The sequence below is a fragment of the Gossypium hirsutum genome, chromosome A07 (assembly GCF_007990345.1).
Source record: "Gossypium hirsutum isolate 1008001.06 chromosome A07, Gossypium_hirsutum_v2.1, whole genome shotgun sequence".
In the NCBI taxonomy this organism is placed as follows: domain Eukaryota; kingdom Viridiplantae; phylum Streptophyta; class Magnoliopsida; order Malvales; family Malvaceae; genus Gossypium; species Gossypium hirsutum.
Genome location: NC_053430.1, coordinates 93,965,105 through 93,986,705, shown reverse-complemented (window position 1 = coordinate 93,986,705; position 21,601 = coordinate 93,965,105). Strand labels below are relative to the sequence as shown.

General features: G+C 30.2%; 1 protein-coding gene across 3 annotated transcripts; it reads left to right on the top strand.

The window, feature by feature from the left end:
* The first annotated feature begins 10,009 nt into the window (after window positions 1-10,009).
* Window positions 10,010-15,848, top strand: LOC107925865 (uncharacterized). 3 transcript variants are annotated; one of them, XM_016856594.2, is made up of 7 exons: window positions 10,010-10,371; window positions 11,396-11,428; window positions 11,595-11,738; window positions 12,201-12,280; window positions 12,434-14,305; window positions 14,749-14,899; window positions 14,997-15,848. In XM_016856594.2, exons 2-7 carry the CDS (start codon window positions 11,404-11,406, stop codon window positions 15,716-15,718), a joined length of 2,994 nt encoding a protein of 997 aa, XP_016712083.2. In that variant the 5' UTR covers window positions 10,010-10,371; window positions 11,396-11,403; the 3' UTR covers window positions 15,719-15,848. The 3 variants fall into 3 exon arrangements, with proteins under 3 accessions (XP_016712083.2, XP_040972661.1, XP_016712084.2); XM_041116727.1 differs by having other exon boundaries at window positions 10,013-10,242; XM_016856595.2 differs by lacking the exon at window positions 11,396-11,428 and having other exon boundaries at window positions 10,013-10,371.
* The last annotated feature ends 5,753 nt before the right edge of the window (window positions 15,849-21,601 follow it).

Genomic DNA, 21,601 nt, shown 5'->3' with positions numbered 1-21,601 from the left:
TGTCTCGGGTTATAAATTCCACTGTTGTGAATTGCGCTACATACTGCAGAAGTCATATACCCAACGCACCAACTTTCGATTCCTTATCTATTTGAACTCGGGTTTTTACTTACATCAAAGTAAAATGATATCATTTAATCATGTCTCGGGCTATAAATTTCATTATTGTGAATGACACTACATACTACAGAAGTCGTATACCTAACGCATCAACTTTCGGTTGCTTATCTATTTGAACTCAGGCTTTTACTTACATCAAAGTATACGAGTCACACATACATAGTTCGTCATCCACTCAGGATTTAGGTATGCCACATTATAAACGTCACAAGTGAATAAATCCATAAATGGATCTATGATCTATTCATCTTGGGTCATGTCCAATGTACTGTTAGTCTAGTCAGTCATATCTATGTCTCTATCGTCTAGGAGTCTTCCGTTTCGATGCCCAAGATAAAGCATCTCTCCAATTGGACTTGATAGACGGCATATTAGTCTTTCAATCAGTTCACTCATTTCTGATATAGACTAAGGACATGTTTAGGTTCATCTACTAATATAAGTTGTCTTTTCGTATTATGATCCGATCACGTAATACCGTTTAATATTAGTTTAAACATTAGACAACCAATGAGCAACATTTGCTTTGTAAAAAAAAATCACATGAGGACAATTATATAAAGTATACTAATGTAATCAATAAATTTATTTTATTAATCACTCTGTTCGAAAAAATTACAAGTGTACATAGACAAAAATACTATACTTAGGGCACCATATCCAACAAAAAGTACAAACCGAAATTTTGTGTCACTCGTTGACATTAGTTATGTAAGATAACAAGTAAATTAAAAGATATTAATTTACATCGATTCACATTCAAACTAAAAGATATTAATTTACATCGATTCACATTCAAACATAAAGTCAAACATATTTTGTAGTTTATTCAATTTAGTCCCTGAACCCGGGACAAACATAATTTTCCATATAAAGTTTCGGATTAAAATTCAATTTCATATTTACTCATTAAGGAATCTATACTTTCTCTTCCTAACAAAATTTAATAATAGTTTTCATTTTATTCAATTTGGTCCCTAATGGAACAAAGTTAACAATTAAGCTTATTAAGTTTTACAATTTAGTCCTTTTTATAACCTAAGCTTAATTTCTATTAATTTCAAGCCTAATTCATCAATTTATCAACAATGATAACTTGCTAGAAATTAAAAAATTTAACAAATTAGTATATTGGCTTGCTAAATCAAGCTCTCTTAATCATAAATTTATAAAAAAAAATTCAAGAAAATGGCTTAGTTACCTTAATTAATTTTTGGCCGGAATGAAAAGTTGAAAGCTTTATATTTCTTCTTCAGTGGCTACAATAAGCTTTAGGAAGATGATGACAATATGTCATCTTCCACTAATTTTTACTATATAACTTAGATTAAATGTTAATTGGCTTAATTAATTATGTTTTTACTTTAACTAATATTAGTTTAATAATAATTTAATCTTTAATGGGAATCATAATCAAAATCCATTATCTCATATTATAAATTGATTTATTTACTATTTTGGTCCTTTGCATAATTGTTATCTAGGTAATTATTGGACTTTTACAATTTAGTCACTTAGCCTTAATTAGCCATTTTTTGTCTAAATTACTTAACCGAATTTTAATATATTTTTATACTAATTCCATAAGTATTCCTATTTAATATTTACAAACTCGATTTACAAAAATGTTAAATCAAAACCGCATTTTTCGGCAATACTGAATTTCGGGTTGTTACGCTCATGATCAATAATCTATAATTTTTTTAAAGAAATTAATTGGTTACCTTGGTGAATTGATGGTTGAAAGTTTGCTAAGATGTAACACTCCATACCAGACCCAATCGTAGGGTCCGAGTTACAGAATGCCACATTCGTTGTCGGAGAAACTACAATCACATTTACAAATCAATTTAACAAATTATACATGTTATTAAGTTCAATACACAATCACAATATGTTATATAATCATATCCAAGATTTAAACGAGCTTAGGAATGCTCTAAGGTTGGTTGAAGATTAAAATGTAACATTCTCAAAATTATCGAATTGGTGTCGCGACTTCAAGGTTATCACGTTGCAACCTCGACAAAATAATAAGTGTCATCAGGACATCAAAGGTCTGAGGTCGCGATGCCATTCTCTGTCGATTTCATCGCCACAACGTTGGAAGTCTTTCATCGTGGCATCATCTACTATTTCCACAAAATCATATAAGCATCAACCCCATTGTCAACCAAATTAACACCTATAATCATCAAACATACCAATTGACATTTCAACACAATAAAACACAGATGACCATTTGTACAATTCAACCATTATAAACCTTATACTATATACGCAGCAACTTTAACATTTCACATGTTTAAATTCATATTAACATCTACTAATATAAGGTTTCAAATAACTATTTACATTATAAAACCGACTCAAACCCTAGTTACATGCCATATATTGAAAAACATAAAGAACTATACAAACATTACTGTTGAAAGTTGTGATTTGGATGTTGTTTACTTTGGAACTTCAAGATTTAGGAGAACCTATGCACAAAATAAACAAATCGTATATTGAGTGATAAAGCTCAATAGTACTTTCATAATTCAAGTAATATAAATGAAAGCATTAACGTAATAAGAATACAATCAATGTATGATCAAATTTCAACCATGTCAACTCATCTATTCATTACTTTTATACCAAATTCATACGCTATCTCAATTGACAAATCAATATAAACATATCATGCCATACTTTCTAATATCATGAATACATTCATTTTGATTTCAACTCATAGCATTTACTTGTATCATTATCTCATTTCATTTCTAAATCATTTGATTTGTCTCATTTCTACATCGACCTTTAGGGCTTATATAAACCGGTTCGCATGATCTTTCACATATTGTCATTTTTCATATTTCGTATATATACAAAGTATACCAATTTCAATCACATTTCATATTAATGACCATTTAGCTAGCTTACGTTTTATAACTCCTATTAACCAAACATAGACTCAAGACAGATACACGGATTTATTACTTTGTCACTTGGGTTGCCCAACAATAATGACTATTAGAACTAGTACATTATACCACCTCGAGTTGCCCGACAACGATGGCTTATAATCATTATACCTATGACCCTATGGCATGCCAACTATATCCGACTTTGTCCGAATAGTTAATAGGGTAACCAATGTCCAAATACATATCATTTACATTTTTACATATCATAGTTCCATATTGTTTTCATCATCATTTCATATCAATAATCATTTAGCAAGTTCATATCATGCTCGTTTTTACTATACACATATCAATTCAATTCTCGACATTCAGTACTATCAAACACAATTCAATTCGTGAAACAAATAATGATTTTACCTCAATAGCTAGCATGCAAAAACCATGTATGCATGCATACACATATTGAATTCGAAGCATAAAAGTAAAAATCACAGTTTTTGTCATTCGTCTATGATTTTCATCTTTCTCTTCTCTCGAGACGACCCAACATTGCCTTTAGCTACTTCGATAATTCAATTATAAACCAATATCAATTCACACTCAAATCACGTGAAAACAAAATAGTAATATATTTTGCATTTTATTCATTTTAGTCCTGATAAGTCGTAATTTATACATATTTTTGTCCCATGCTTAGCACATTTTTGGATTAATTATCATTAGATTTATGGAATTTAATGCCCCTAATCCTTTAATTTCATGTTTTATACTTAAGTGAGCATAGGAGAGTAAAAAGAGCGAGAAACAGGCCAAAAACGGAGAAAATGGGTCAACGTGAGAAATCGACAAGGCCTGGACTTCCTTACACGGGTAGACCACACGCCCGTGTCTATTCAACAGACTCTAACACGGTTTGAAGCACTTGTACACGGGCATGTCCCTGTCGAGCCCAAGTTTAGTTCTATTAAGAAAAGGCCACATTTGAAGGTTTGGAAGTATCCTAAAGCCTATTTAAACATCCTAGATGAGGCACTTAGGGGACACACGGAGTAGGAGGCAAGGAATTACTCAAAGAAAGTCGATTGATCCATCTCAAAAGCCGGATTCTCCTTCAAGATTGAATATCTCCCTTCAATTTCCTTCAGGGTTTTTGGGTTTTCTTTATGTTTTGTTATTATTTTTTTCTGAGATGTTTCCTTTTACATTTATGAACTAAATCCCCTAAATACCTAAAGGGAATGAAACCTAAGACGGATATTGTTATTATTTTCTGAATTATATGATAAATATTTGATTTGTTCTTAATTATGTGTTTTTAATTCTTGTTTTAATATTCCAGGATATTGATTCAAGTATTGATGTGCTTATTCAGAGGAGCAAAAGTCCCTGTCTAAGAGTAGATCTAGCATAATTAAGCGGAGTTGATTGCACCCCTAGACATAAGGCGACATAAATCTGCCGGATTAGGGTCAAACCTAATAAGGGAATCCATAGATCGAGTTAATACAACACTAGGGGTTTTAATTAGAAAGAGATTTCAATTAATCAACCTAGGGTTAGACTCTGTTAGTCTCGAGAGAGATAATAATATAAATTAGGGATTTCTATAGATCAAGTCAAGTGAATAAATCGTCTAATTCAGAGTCGAATGACAAGTGAAGTCTAGGTGGATTTTTCCTTGGGTATTGTCCAAATCAATCAGTTTTCCCAAAAGTATTTCCCCAATTTTATTCCTGTGCATTCTTAGTTTAGTTAATTAGTTTAGATAAAGTAAATCCCCTTATTTTTAGGCTAGATAATAAAAAGAAAGTTAATATTAGTTCTTTTAGTTCTTATGGGTTCGAATTCAGTCTTGCTATAAACTATACTACTGTTCGATAGGTGCGCTTGCCTTCATCGTGATAATAGTTAATTTTCAAGTACGATCAATCATAAATATAAAACTTATCACGACATCAAATCGAGTCCCTATATATGGGATACTCACATATTTTTTAATATCTAACATTGGATCAAAATTCGATTTCACATTCTTTCATTAAGGGCCTTATACTTTCTATCTATAGCATAATTTCATGATAGATTTATATTTATTCAATTTAGTCTCTAATTTCACAAAGTTATCTAACAAGCTTAACTTAATTTCTAACTTAGTCTCTAACATAATTCAAGCTTACTAACTACCAATTTCTTCACATCAAGCTCAAAATAATCAATTTCATTTTAATGGCAACTTGTTAAATACTTAATAATTGAAGAAAGTGATACTTGAGCTAGCTAAATGAAGCTCCTATGATCATGAATCTATAAAAAATTTTAGAACTAGCATTGTTTACCTTAGTGAATTGAATGACCGAAATGACTAGGAAAACTTGGTTTTCTTTCTTCTTTTTCTTTTAAAATGGATGGATGGACAAGAAAGATGAATAGTTCATCGTTCATCCCACTATCTTAGTATTTATACTAGGATTAGGAGTTTAATTAACTTAACTAACCATGATTAATTCGTTAATTAAGACATTTATATACATTTTTAATTATAAATTATAAATAAGTGTAATTTATCATCATTTCCCACTATCAATATCAACAACAATAATTTAATAACCATTTAGGTCCTTTAGATAATTGCTCTCTAGATCTTTAATATTTTTTAAATTAAAACTCAATAGCTATTGGAATTTTACAATTTAATCTCTGAGCTTTAATTAACCTTTTTTTGGTTAAATTACTTAACCGATTTTTAATATATTTTCACATTATCTATTAAAACCCTCATGGATCTTTAATTAACCTATTCTTTTTTGTTCTGAAACCGCATTTTTCGGTTACAAAAGAAACTTGAAACTTTCTTTCTCTTTAATGGCTATGGACGATTTTAGTAGCAAGATGATAAGTGTTTTAATTCATCTCTCACTTACTAGTTTATATACTTAAAATTAAGGCTTAATTGAACTTACTTAATTAACCAACATTTAATAATAATCCTTAATTAACATGTTCAATGAGAATGGATGGAAATGATTGTGTCATCCAGTGCCTCATGAAAAATTAATGGTTAAATAACCATTAGACATTTGGTTAATTGTTATTTAGTCCTTCAAGCATTTTCTAAATTAAAATTTTATAACGATAAGACTTTTATAATTTAATCTTTAAACTTTAATTAACAATTTTTTCGATTTAATTTCTTAACCATCCTTTAATATATTTTCATACTAACTCCATAAATCTTGCTATTATAATCTCACAAGCTCAATGTACAAAATTAAATTTCAAAACTATATTTTTAAACACGGATTAAAGTCGAGTCGTTACATGTTACTCCATTGGTGTTCTGATTGTGCCTTAAAAATGAATCTATGGCATGCGGAACTTTGTGTCAAAACCTATCCATTGCATGCTCATTAAGCATATCTTTCACTTCATAATCATCAAATGAGCAACTATGTCTCGACTGCCCAATTATTTGGTAATCTTAGTCACATTTTCCATACTCTTTCATACTTGAAATCTCAAATTGCCTCAACCCATCGTCCTGTTGGATGACACAGCCAGCAATCAATGGACGCCAAATAATTTTATTTTACATAAAAGTCTATAAATATTTACTTCTTTTTCTTGATATTTAAAGGTTTAGGTGAGTAATTATTTCCCAATCCAAAGCTTTGTTGAAATTTTTTAATTAAATTTTTATATTTTGCAAAAATGAAAAAAAGTAATTGTTAAAAAAACAAACAAATTTCATTCTTTATAAACATTAGGGTTTTTTTACATCAATAATATAAAATAAATAAATAAATACTAGAATAGGATAACGATACTAAGATTCACAAATCTAGGCAAACTCTATAATAAATAACCGGTGCCGTCTGACCAATCAGCTGCACTCCTTTCTTCTTTAAAAGGAAAATATTTTTTTGAGTAAAATCTGACTAATTGGTGGTACTCATATTTCAAACTTAAAATACATTGTCCTTTTTACATGTACAAATAAAAAAAAACTATTTTTTATTGTTTTTAATAAAATGTAATTTTTTAAGCTGAAAAAGAAGAGGGGATAAATGGATTTTTCATACAGAAGAATAAAACTGGAAATCCCCGACTTTCGTTTCCATTTTTATGAATATTAGTGACGTTATCCTGGTATTTATTTATTTTATATTATTGAAGTAAAAACCCCTAAATATTTACGACCTTATTAGAGCTGTCCAATGATCTCTCAATCCTATAATTTTATCCCAAAAACAAAATAACCATATTGTACGATTGGACTCCCTTTTTAACATTTTGTGGATTTCTTTTTCCAAAAACTTAAAATTTTACCACTAAATTTTAATTTTAATATTTTATTAATTAGTAATAATTATATTTTTGTTTCTTAACTAAATTAATAATTTATTATATATTTTTTTAATAATTTAATTATAGATTTTTATTATATCTGCTCTTTTTTATAAAGTGCCTTGAACTACTTATAACTCATTTCTAATCCATTAAATAGGAGGATAATGTGTTTTAACGCACTCGAACCCATGTTCTTCTACATTGATAACAATACTTATGTTGATCGAACTAAAACTCAATCGATTAATAATTTATTATATTAATTTAGAATGCATTATATAGAAACCTCAAAAAGTCAAAACTAATACAAAGAAATATAGGTGAGAGAGCAACTAATTTGACTATTCCAAAAGTTTAGAAGACATAGGATATAAAATATTTGACTAAGAAAAGTTTGGGGTAAAAATTTAATCCAACATAGACTATTTAAGGTTGAAAATAAATTCTTATAAAAAAAATTGGAGTTAAATTGAAGATGTAAAATTTAAAAAAATTTGATGGATTTCGAATTGATTTGTTCTGAATGAAACATAATTTTCTGTTTGAAAAGTGGATGTGTAGGCGGGATGAGATGGGATGGGATGGGATGGGATGAAATTTTCATTTTTTTTTTTGGATAGCGAGTGTGAAACGATTATGATAATTATTTGTCCTGTATCGAGCTGCTTCATTATATCAAATTACTATTTTATTTTTATATATATAAATTATTAAAAGGATAAAAATATAATAATGTATTACAGAAAAAATCATATATTTTATGTTTAAATAATTTTTGAAGAATTATGTTTAAATATTTAGTTGATTTTAAAAAGATTAGAAAAAATAAAAGATAAAAAAAAATTAAATTGAGGCGGTTTGGAGCGAGGTGGGGTGAGAATGAATGCATCCAACATCTATGGAGGTGATAATGGTTTTCAAGATTATATATCTATAGTAGAGCGGACAGGTGGTGAAGCAAAATCATATGTCTATTGCAGAGCAGTAACGAGTTTAGTAATATCTACTCCCGCTTGATCCATTATCATCCTAGTTAAACTTCACTCGATTTTTTTTCAAGTTTATATTATATTATATTTATTTATATGTTATTTAATTCATACTATATGAAACATAAATATTAAAACATATGTTACATTATTTATGTTTGAAATTTTAATAAAATTGAAAATATATAAAATTATTAAATAATAAATAAAAATAAAATATTTTCTAAAAAAACAAAAAGAAAATATGGATAAATTGGGAAGGTATGAACAAACTTTGAGCTGACATTTTAAATCGAGTTTCAACAATTATGTGAAACATTAATATCTTACATAATTAAATCTGACTTGTAAATAGGTTAAATTGTTTAAGAGCTCCCTATAATTGGATTAAATTAGTCTTTTTATAATTAGATAGATCAATTTAATCTTTAAATTATTAAAAAAAATCTAATAAGTCTAAATTGTAATAAAGTTAACATTTATTGTATAAAAAATAGGCTAAAGGGTGAAATAAGTCCTCAAATTTAAAAAAAGCAATTACGTCCCTGCTTTTTTCTTTACACTCATTTGGGTACTTGAATTTTTAAAATGTATCAAAAAGGCCCTCAAACCTTTTAAAAAAAGCAATTAAGCCTTTACTATTTTTGTACTCAATTGGGTACTTGAACTTTCAAAATGCATATTTTTCAAAAAAAACAATTAAGCCCCCGGTTTTTATTAAAAATTAGAAAAAAATATAAAAAATTAAAATAAATAAAAGCTATAAATATTATCAAATTTTAATAAAAAATTCAAATATTAAAATTAGAAAAAATATAAAATAGTAAAAAAAATATAAAAATTGTAAATTTTTATAATAATCATAAAAATATAAATTTTATAAAGTCATAAGAAAATTATACAAAATGTAAAGAAATATAAATTTTGTAAATTTTTTTTATAAAAATTATCGTAAGGAAAGAAGCATTTTATAAGTTTTCTATAAGCTTTATCATTTTCGATCACATGTTACGCTATGTTGCGACATGTGATGACTTTAATTGAAAAAATTAAGGGTCGTTAATTTTTTTTTATGATTTTTATAAAAATTTACAATTTTTTTATCTTTTTATGATTTTTATAAAAAATTCTAATTTTTAATAAAATTTAAATTTTTTTATATTTTTTCTAAAATTTAATAATATTTCTAAAATTTATTTTTTATTTTTTTAAATTTTTAATAAGAGTAGGGGCTTGCTTTTTGAAAAATTTTGAGGTTTTTTTAATGTATTTTGTAAGTTCAAGTACCAAATTGAATGAAAAATGGGGGCTTAATTGTTTTTTAAAATAAATTTGAGAGCTTTTTTGATGTATTTTTAAAATTTAAGTGCTCAGTGAAAAAAAAAGACTTAATTTTTATAAAAAATTGAAGATTTTTTACGCATTGAGCCTAAAAAATGTGTTGAAAAATATTTGTAAATACATCAACGCTTGCCTTAGGCGGTAAAACATAATTAAAAAAAAAGTGAAAATTAGGGACTCAATGAAAAATAAAAAAGAGATGGAGGGCGTAAATGGAAAATCATGAAGAAAAATCATTTACTCATGATTATTAACTTTTTGGGAAATAAAAGAGCAATATTTAACTCATTAACCCCCCACGCTCCCACGCTCTCACTTACTCACTTACTCAACTCACGTCCCGGTTTTCGCTTTCTCTCTCTCTCAGCTGCTGCTTCTTACTTTCTTCTTCTTCTTTCTCTCTCTCTTCCGTAATTGAAACCCATAAATGAATCAGAATTAAATAAGCTGTTTAGAATCCGACTTTCAGAGTCGGTGGAGAGAGAAAAACAAAGGCGCTTTTTTTTTTTTACATTTCCATAACCAGAGAAAAGGTAAACCTCTAAAAAGCCATACACTCGACACGCATTTTACTGAAACGTCGCCGCCGGTTTCCGCCGTGATTGTCAGATTCCGGTGGATCTACGGCTACATTTCACGTGATGTTAGATTCTGATCACCAGGTCTCTCTCTCTCTCTCTAATCTAGTCTCTGCTTCTTACCCGTACGGGAAACGACAGCGTTTCCTTGGCATTGTCAGTTTCTAGGGAGAGCTAAGAAGTAGTTTTCAGTATCAGTGTTTCTGGCGTTCTTCTTATTCTTATTCTTCTTCTTCGATCTCTCCTTTTTTTTCTCAGAAGATTTTATTATTTTCACGGAATTGTAACTGCAAAATGAAATCGAAATCTCTGTTTCTAGATTTGTTTTTCCTTTGAACTCTGCAACAGTTTCGGATTTTTTTGGAAGCTATTTATTTTATTTCATTTGAAATTAACTTCTTTCCTTTTGATTCAATATATTTTTGAATCTCAAAGTTCGTTCTCTTTACTTGATTTAGGATAATATTATTTTCTTCATTTGATAAATTTTTTTCTCATTTTCCAATGAATGTAGTTGATTCCTCACTTTGATCACTGTCAAATTAGGGAAAATTTTTTACTCTTAAAAATAGAGAATACTTTACAGTTTTTTGTTCAGAGGTTATAGCGACGTGTGAATCTGTGATGTGATACACCATTTGAGAAAAAAAGAGAATATTTCTTAATTTTTCAATATGTAAAAATATTAGATTTGTCTTTTTATTTAACTTTATATTCTTCGCATCCCTTCAAAATCAGCTTCCTTTTTTTCTTCATTCCTTTGTTTTTCAAGCCCCCTTGGCTTTTCTTTTCTTATTTGGGGCATGTTTGAATTCTAGGAGTACTGTATTTTCAGTTGGTTGGTAGTTGGGACATTGGATTACAATGTTCCTGCAATGTTAATTAATTTTGAGTCAAAATTGTTATTATTCTTACTGTTTGGATTTAAATTTTTCTTTGAAGTTTATTCTGTTAAATGCAGCTTGAAATTTTTACTCTCATTTAACTGATTTGCAGCTTGAAATTGACATTTTCCTTTTTCTCTTAGTCGATTTTAATATTCTCATTGTAACTTTAGGAGATAAACCTTGGTAATGAATTTGGTATTATGTGTTTGTGTGGTTAACAGGTATTGAAATGAATGGAGTTCAGCAAAGGAAAGGTCAGAATATTGAGAAATTTCCTGGAATGACTGTGCTCTCATATAACCGATTTGTAACTTGAATTTGACAATTTTCCTTTGCTCTTAGTTAATTTTAATTTTCTTTTTGTATATTGAGAGAAACCTTGGAAATGAATTTGGTACTTTTGATTTGTGTGGTTAACAGGTATTGAAATGAATGGAATTCAGCACAAGAAAGGTCAGAATATTGAAAAGTTTCCAGGATGCCAGGGCAGGATGGTAAACCTGTTTGATCTGAACTCGGGTGTTCCTGGAAACCGCCTGCTTACTGATAAACCGCATCGTGATGGTGATTTCCTTTTCATGAAGAAGCTAGTATATTTTTGTTTGTTTGTTTTGCTTTTGAAGTTTTAACATTTGTTCTTTGGTCATGGGATTATAACTTGGCATGATCATCATTTGTCTCAGTATTCGTTTTTTCCCTTCCCTTCCCTTCAATTCGACGTTTAGCATTCTCTTGTACCTTATTAATTGAAGCAATTTCAGAACTCTATAAGATGTCATTTGTAAAAGTTCTTTTTTCTTACAAAATTTTAAAAATTTTAAAGTGGTTTAAGATAATGGAATTTTATTTTGATTCTGGGGGTCAGTTGTTCTAACTCATGTTGATTAACTTAAGTACTGATAATTGCCTTTTCTTCGCCTTTCTATGTTTCTGGTGTTAGCTCACTGGAAGTTTTGCACCGCTTATGGTATTTTGGGTTGTTCATATTTATCTTGCTCTTTTAACATGATGCTGGCTGATGTGCAGGTTCCTCACTCTCTAGGAGTCAATCTGATGTCGTAAGGATGCCAAGCCCAACCTTTGGAGATCAAATTGAGGATAAAGTGGTAAATATTGGATTTTTTAGACTCTGCAACAGTAACTGTTATAAACAAGTTGGAAAGAGATTCTGTGCATAACCTGCCTCTCTAGCTTTCACTTGAGTTAAAATATTAAATAACTTGTATCCTGACCTGTTTTATATCTTTTGGTGTGTGCAGATTGTATCTGAGTTGAGGACTTTTTCAAACAAGAAAGGTAATGTAACACCCATGAAAATGCTCCTAGCCCAGGAAATGTCAAAAGATGTGGAGTCTAAGTGTAACCCACCCAATGTCGTTGCTAAGCTGATGGGCCTTGATGCGCTACCTAGGCAGCAGCATAATTCATCTGCACAAAGATGCCGTTTTAAAGGCCCTTCTCGACATTCTTCGTGTCACTGTGAGATACCAGTGGAAAGCTGGGAGCAGGATCAAAGCTTTCCAGATGAGCAAATGCAATGCGAAGTAAGTCCCTATGAAGTGCCGAACAAATACAAAGATGTGTATGAAATCTGGCAACAATCCCCAAGAACTACTTATTCAAGAGACAGCTCTCCACAAAAAGGGAGGTATAGTGATAATGCAAATGAGAATAAAATGGCTTTAGTTCGTCAGAAGTTTATGGAAGCAAAACATCTAGTGACAGATGAAAAGCTTCGCCAGTCCAAGGAATTTCAAGATGCACTGGAAGTCTTAAGTTCCAATAGAGAGTTATTCCTCAAGTTTCTGGAAGAGCCAAATTCCACGTTCTCTCAGCATCTCAACAATTTCCGGTGTTCATCTCTACCGCCTCGGACAAAACGTATAACTGTTCTTAGACCTTCTAAGATGGTTGACAATGAAAAATTTGTCGGAACAGGGCAGAAGGGTGATAACCAGACAAAGAAACCGGTTCAGATAGGTCAAGTAACTGGATATGGTAGAAATAACACTGCAACTTCTCCTTTCCCCAGTCCATCCCAACCAACTAGAATAGTGGTACTGAAGCCCAGCCCTGGGAAGAATCAGGACATTATTAGGACTCCAGCATCTCCATCTCCCCCTTTGCCTAGGATATTACATGGAGGAGATTTCTATGACGAACCTGAAGAAGATGATGCACTAGAATCAAAAGAAGTGGCGAAGGAAATCACTAGGCATATGCGTGAAAATCTTATGGATCACAGGAGGGATGAAACTTTACTTTCTTTTGTGTTTTCCAATGGTTACACCGGTGATGATAGTTCATGCAATAGATCTGAAAATGAGTATCCTGTGGAAAACCTCAGTGATTCAGAAGTCATGTCACCAACTTCTAGACATTCATGGGATTACATCAATAGGTTTGCTAACCCTTATTCTTCCTCACCCTTCAGTCGCGTATCATGTTCTCCTGAGTCCTCGGTTTGTAGGGAAGCAAAGAAGCGGCTCTCAGAGAGATGGGCCATGATGACTTCAAATGGTAGTTCTCAAGAACAAAGACATGGCAGGAGAAGCTCAAGCACATTGGGTGAGATGCTTGCTCTTTCAGATACAAAGAAATTGGTGAGATCTGAAGAAGAGGGAAGTAGTAAGGAACAAGAACGTAGGGGATCAACTTCCTGTGTAGCTAGTAATTTGTATGAAGAAGAAAGTACAAGTGATTCTCCAAAAAATATTATGAGGTCAAAATCTGTGCCTGGGTCTTCCACGATTTATGGTGTCAGGCTTAACAATGAAATTTCAGATCCTGAAACTAGCAAAGAACAAGTTCCCAAGGAACTTATGAAGACAAAGAGCATGAAATCATCTTTAAAGGGGAAGGTTTCAAGTTTATTTTTCTCAAAGAATAAGAAAACGAATAAAGAAAAATATAGTGGATCTCAATCTACAGATGAATCTCCATCTGTGACTCCTGGAACACCAGGGTCACCCATAATTCACCCTCGGAAGATTAGCAATGATGCATCTCAGTGTGTTAATGACAGTTACATCCAAGAGTGTTTGTCTCCTGTTGTAGGTGGATCAGCAAGTAAAACTCCTTTACCAGATCTGATTGGCATAGGACAGAAGCTAGGCATGATCACTACGGAGGTAGTACAAACTTCTTTAGTTTCTTTCAACCCACTCTAGTTTTTCTGCATTGAAATATGTTGCCTCCCATTTATTTAATCTAGAAAACAGGGCAGCACGTAAACTTCAAATGTCCTTTCCTCATTGTATGAAAGCTGTGAATGCTGAATGTGAATGGGGATAATTCTAGGAATATGGTTAGAGATGTTACTGATTTAATGGAAGGGTAACCTCGAGTTTTGTGAATAAATAATTCCTCTAATGGGGGTGGGGTTTAGAATGCATATTGCCAATACAAAGAATCTAGGGTTAATCTGTTTGAAAAAAAAAAGTCATGATTTACGGTTTTAAGAGTGTCATTATTTCTGTCATTAATTGATCTTGTTAATGACAAATGTCAGTCATGCTCTTAGGCAACATAAGAGGTCAGAATATCATTTTTGAATACTTGTTTACTTTTGCAGGGAGGTCTGTCTGTAGCAAAACCTTTAATGCCTGTCCATATAAGTGAGAATCAGGAACAGCCAAGCCCCATCTCGGTTTTAGAACCTCCATTTGAGGAGGATGAGAACATGATTTCAGAGTCCTCTGGTGGTACCAAACCGGTGCACCGAGGTAAACTTCACTTGTTAATTTGGGATATTTGTAATTTGTCTAATCCTTATTTTCTCTTATCCTCAGTCCTCATCCATTGTCCCTTTTATTACTACAGGAGTGGGGGTGCCACCTAGGTCTAACTTGATTGACAAGTCACCACCTATAGAATCAATTGCTCGCACCCTCTCATGGGATGATTCTTGTTCAGAGACAGCCACATTATTATATTCATCAAAGCTCTCTTCAGTTTCCCCAGGCGCCAAGGAAGAAGAACAAGATTGGTTTTTATTTGTCCAATTATTATTATCAGCTGCTGGTCTCAATGGTGAGGTGCAGTTAGATTCATTTTTTGCCAGGTGGCATTCGGCTGAAAGCCCACTGGACCCATGCTTGAGAGACAAATATGCCAACTTGAATGACAAGGAGCCTCTGCATGAAGCTAAGAGACGACAATGGAGATCAAACAGGAAGCTCATATTTGACTGTGTCAATGCAGCATTACTAGAAATCTCGGGTTATGGGTCAGACAGGTGCATGAAAGCTATGTCATTTGGCAGGGCCCAGATGATAGGCAAGGAGGGTGCATCACCCATGCTGGTTAACCATGTGTGGGCCCAAATGAAGGAATGGTTTTCCGGGGAGGTGAAATGTTTGGGGTGTGATGATGGGGACAGTGACAGCCTGGTGGTGGAAAGGGTGTTGCAGAAAGTAGTGGGTAAAGGGTGGATTGATCAAATGAAATGGGAAGCAGATAATTTGGGAAGAGAGATAGAATGGAGGTTGCTAGAAGAACTTGTAGAAGAGGCGGTGACCGATTTAAGTGGTAAGTTGTTTTGAGGTGTTTTTAGTTTTGTCTGTTTGTCGTCTTTCCCCATCCACTATTGACTATATAACTATACCCTATTATTTGTGAATTTGTGCATTTGATTTTGAAGAATGATGATCCTAGCCAGCTTATTTTGTTGAATGCTGCAACATGAATGTTTATTGTATATTAATCTGATAAAATGTCTAAACTAGCCGACAGTGTCTCCATCCTCAAGATCCTATCCCTTGCTCTGTCTTTGTGGTTATAAATTATCAGTCAGGCCCCTCACCTCACCCTCTACTTGCCTCATCAGCTATTGTTAATATTCTCAGATCCAATATTTTGAGATTGATGTATTTATTTATTATGATATGATATGAAATGAAAGTGGGATAGCCAGCCTGTATGTATGTACGTGCAAAAGGACATAAAGCTTGAGGTGGAATGCTGACCCACACTCAACTAACCAAGCTTCGGCTCAGACTGGTTGTCAGTACCCTACGGAAATGGTTTACTTTTGATTGCGAGATTGAAAGCTGACTTCTCTCAACTCACTCAATCACCCCTCCCTCCCTCTAATTTACCAGTAGGCAGCCGGTAAAACTATTTTTAGAATTTTTAATTAAAAAAATAGATAAATTAATCTAAATCACATTTCTTTCTTTCTTTCTTTAAGCGGGATGATATGATTCATGGAGCAAGTAAGTAGTAAAATATGACTTTCATGTACCTTAGCAAATATTTAAATAATAATTATCCTAAAGTAATTAATTTTGTGCTCAAGGGAGTAAATAATTTTTTAAATAATTAATTTTTAGTGTAAGAGTGTAAAATTTCTTTAAATTTTTTCAAAAAAAGTAATTAAGTCTTTGTTTTTGTTTTGCACTCAATTGAGTATTTAAACTTTTTAAGTGCATTAAAGAAAACCTTAAAAGCTTTTTTAAAAAAAAGCAATTAAGTCTTTTTTATTTTTGTTTGCATTCAATTTGGTACTTGAATTGTCTTCAAAAAAAGCAATTAAGCTCTTGCTTCTTCATTTTTTACATTTAATTGGATATTTGAATTACCAAAATACATTAAAAACGCCAGGAGCGGATCTAAGGCTCCGACCCTCCTAAAATGAAAATTTTTTCATTTAAGCATTTTATAATTTATAAAATTTTTATTTTTTTATCTTTTTTTGCCACATTTTACGCCGTGATTGTGACATATAGTGGCTTTAATTGAAAAAATTAGGAGAAATTAACTTTAATGATCAACCATTAAAGTTAACGATCAAAGGGCCATTTTTAGTAGTGGATCAAGAAATATGACTTAAGGGAGTAGGGGCGAAGTCAGAAATTTTTTTGGGGGATTAAATTATATATTTTTATGATAGTAAAAATACAATTTCACCATTTTAATAGCCTATATTTTTTTAAATTTTTAGAGGATTAAATTAATTTTTATCATTTGGGGGGTCAAAGTGCAATTTTACCATTACTAATTAAAAGTTTTATAAATTATAAAGTGCCTAAATGGAAACTTTTTCATTTTAGGGGTTCGGGGCCCCTACCAGCCCCCTAGATCCTTCCCAGAATTTTTTTGATGTATTTCGGATATTCAAGTACATAATTTGTGCAAAAAAAGAACAGAGACTTAATTGCTTTTTTTAAAAAATAAAGTTTGAGGGCCTTTTTGTTGCATTTTGGCAGTTCAAGTACTCAATTGAGTGCCAAAAAAAAGCAGTAGCCTAATTGCTTTTTTTGAAAAAGTTTGAGGGCCTTTTTAATGCATATTGAAAGTTTAAGTATCCAATTGAGTGCAAAAAAAAAAAAAAGCAAGAGCTTAATTGCTTTTATTAAAAAAGTTTGAGGGCTTTTTTACACCGTTAAGTCTTAATTTTGTTGGATGTGATTTTTTTAAATAATTATAAAAATATAAAAAATTATTAAAATTATTTAAAACTTAATCTTAATTTAAAATAAATAATCAAAATTAAATAACCCTTACTAAACTATAAATCCAAAATAATAGAATTTAATAATTTGTTTTTTGTTTTTAATCAGCGTTATTTATATTACACACTGATCATATTCCTCTTAAAATGTTTTTTAGTCCAAATTTATAACATATTTTCTTAATTTGATCCACTTAACAGTAGATAAGATGCAAATTAAACAATTACTTAAAACAAAAGCTTTCACTTTCGTTTAATTTTACATTATTTTTCTAGTTATTTGTCATTTCAATTCTTTTTATATATTTATAGTAATTCATTATAATAATTATCAAATATTTAAATAAATTGTAGCTCAATGATGATAATTAGTTTGCAATTTAAATACTTATTGTAATTTTAAATAATTTTTATTAATTTTAATAATTTCTTATAATTCTTGAATAATTTTTTATATTTTTAATATTCTTATAATCATTTGAAAAATCGCTTCATGATAAATTTGGATAAATAGTTGTTCAGATTAAAAAATTCAATTATGAAGTATGTGTACGTCATGTGCCGTTACCTACTTACTCTATCAGTTACATCATCACTTAATGGTAGATAGAATTTTTAACCAATAAATTAATTTGTTTTTTTATCTAGCATACAAAAGTTAATTTATTCATTTTCTATATAAAAAATAAAATACAATTTAACTCTTAATATAGAAATCTCGATAATACTTCTATCTGGATAGATAAATATGTTCTTGCATGATTAAAGTCCAAATAAAAAGAATGGTCCACAGATATGACTAGAATACGTATGGGAAAAATATACTTGTCCATTATTTATGTAGATAAGGTCCAATTGGTGAGCTGTATGCCCTGAATTTGATAGGGATATTTCACTGCTCCAACTGAGAGTGGGAACTATGTACCAATCCAAGGACACAAAAAGGGGGTTGGGGGGGGGATTTTAAACCCAATTTCATCAATTAACCTAATTGGGATTGTGAGGTTTATCAATTAATGAAATATTGTTAAGTTCTCAAAACTTCATTTATTGAATTACACCGGATGAAAGAAAAGTGTTGTATTGAATCATATATGTTAGCTTGATAATTAAGGTGTTCATTCTCTTAAGTGTAATCTGAGTTCGAGTTGCACTAGTCACGTTACTGTTAACATTTTACTCTTTTCTTGTAATTCACTAAAAATATAAAGAAAAGTGTTGTATTGATAGACACATCCAAATCCAACTTTTGAATATGCCCAACCTATAAAACAAATTGGGATAAAGAACATTAATGTCTCCCAATATTCTTTTAAAGCTCAATGAAAATGAACCTTTTGTCCTTTGATTGTTGACAAGCTTTCCAATCCAATGCAAATTTAAATTTAAAATAAAACCTTGTAACAAAAGGAAAGCATTTTTGTGAACTTCCATCAATCAATGCATAAGGTATCTAATAATTTACAAATTCCAATAAAAACTTTTGCAATCCTTTTCATTTGGTGGGAATACTTTGATTTAAGATGGTTTTACACAACAAAAATCAGAGATTTTTTTTTTAAATCCGAAATTAAATTAAATTTTCTTTATTAAAGGTAGGCCTTAAACTTCACAATTATTCTTACATTAGGACCAATTTTTTTTTTGGTTCAAGTTTGCCCTAATCATCTTGAAGTTTGAACTTTTTTTTCAAGTTATTCCTTGAAAATCTTAGAATTTAGGCATAATATGAGAACAATTGTCAAATTCAGACCCTAATATGGAAACAGTTGTCTAGTTTAAGCCTTAACTTGAGAACATTGTCAAGTTCATGGCCTAACTTGAAAAAAAAAATTCAGAATCTAATATGGGAAATTTTACTAAGTTTAAATTCAACTAGTGATTTAATCCTAAAATGTATATAATGAATTGTACAATATTTAAAAGAGAAACACTTTAACCTTAAGTAATCCTAAAATATAATCACAAGTTCATGCTAATTGAGGAATTGGGTTGTTGGTCTATTTTGTGCCAGCCAGCCCAGATGACAACAGCAACAACTACTAGATGTTAGATAAAGCATTTATTAGTACAGTGTTGACTTCATACATATTGGGTGCTCCCCTTCCCAGAAAAATGATGAAATTATTTGTACTGACAATGAAAGAAATCAAAGGAATGAGAGAATAAATTAAGGGATTTTAAATTTCGTTTAAAATCAAATTAATTGGTTGAACTGATTTAATTCAGTTAATAGATTTAGTTCTGTCAGAGGTCGGTTAAAATTTTTTTGGAATTTCAGTTAACAATTAATTTAGTTCGAAATCGGGTAATTAACAAAATTAACTGAACTTAATAAATAATATTATATATTATATGAATGGCTATTACTAATTCGGTTAATTTGGTCAAATGAATATTATCAATTTATTTATATATCTTTATACTTGTTTTAACAAAAAGAAAAAAAGAACATATAAATTTCTGTTAATTTGGTTAACCAACTGAATTAATTGAAATATTTTGGTTCAATTAACAGTTAAAGGCTAAAAGATTAAAAAATTCGATTAATTCGATTAATACTAATTTGGTTCGATTAACCGATCAGCTAACTGTTTAAACACCCCTAGAATAAACTGAAATCTCTTAAAAGTTTTATTTTATTGAGAAAAGCTAATTTCTTGTACAATTAGGTTAGTTAAGAGTATTTATAGCAGCCCAATAATTCAATAATTTGATCCTTACGTACTTTGGTTTATACATAATTAACCAAAAGTATATTAACTTCTGTGTTTTATAGTTTAGACCTGATTATTGGTCGGGTCAATAAAAAAAATTTTAGGCCTAATTTTGATTTAAAAAATAGACTTAAAATTTTATTCAAGTTCAGCCCAGTTTAAAATGCTAAAACTTGAGTCCGATTCAGCCCGTCTGTATTAAATTTTTAAAGATTTTTTTAATATAAAAAAATTAAAAAATATAATACATTAAATACGCTAAAAACATTAAAACAAATGTTTTCCAACAATTGAAAATACATTAAAAAAATCTTTATACTTAAATAACACTAAGATGTTGCAACTTAGCAAGCAAATACCTCTAAAATAGTACCAAAATTAACAATAAAACAAAAGTTATACAATATTCAAACAATAACAATAAAATAGTAGCAATATAATAGCACAATTGCAACAAAATAGCAGAAACAAAAAAAAATTAAGTTGATTTGGGCCGGGCTCAGACCAAAAATCCTACCTGAAATTTAGCCCGTTTAGAATATGGATATTATTTTTATTCAAGTCCATTTTAAATGCCTATATTTTTATCTGAATCCTTTCACTTTTTGAACGGATGATCTGGCCCATGATCAGGTCTAGTATAATTGTGCTTCTCTAAAATGAAGTTGTTGACTTGTATATTTTTCATAACTACGTTTTCTCAACAATGTTAACTTCAAAATTTAAACTTGATCTAAATACTTAAAGAAACACTTCTTTTGACTGATTGGTGTATATATATTTGTGTATGTTTTAATTGTTAAAAGTAGATTTATTTTGTATATGCTAAACTCTAATTTTTTGTGATTTTGTTTTTCATTTGCTTTTTATTGGTTTGATGTTAATATAGTACTGGACTCTAATTTTATTAGAGGTGAGTAAAACTCGATTCGATTAAAAGAAATTGAAAAAAATTCAAATTTTGAGTTAATCAAATCGAGTTATTCGAGTCAACTCAAATAAGTAATTTGAGTTTTGAGTTCAAGTCAAGTTGAATTTTACAATTCAAATTGGTCCCTGTCAATTTTGAAAATGAGCAAATTTGTTTCTTTCTCAACAAAAATATAAAATAATTTAAAATAATTTTTAAAATTCAAAATATTTATAAAAATTTCAAAATTTATATTTTTTACTAAAGAGTATATAAAGAAAATTAAAAATTTTCTAATATAATAATTTTGGAACCTAAATAAGTTAATTAATTATTCAAGTTTATA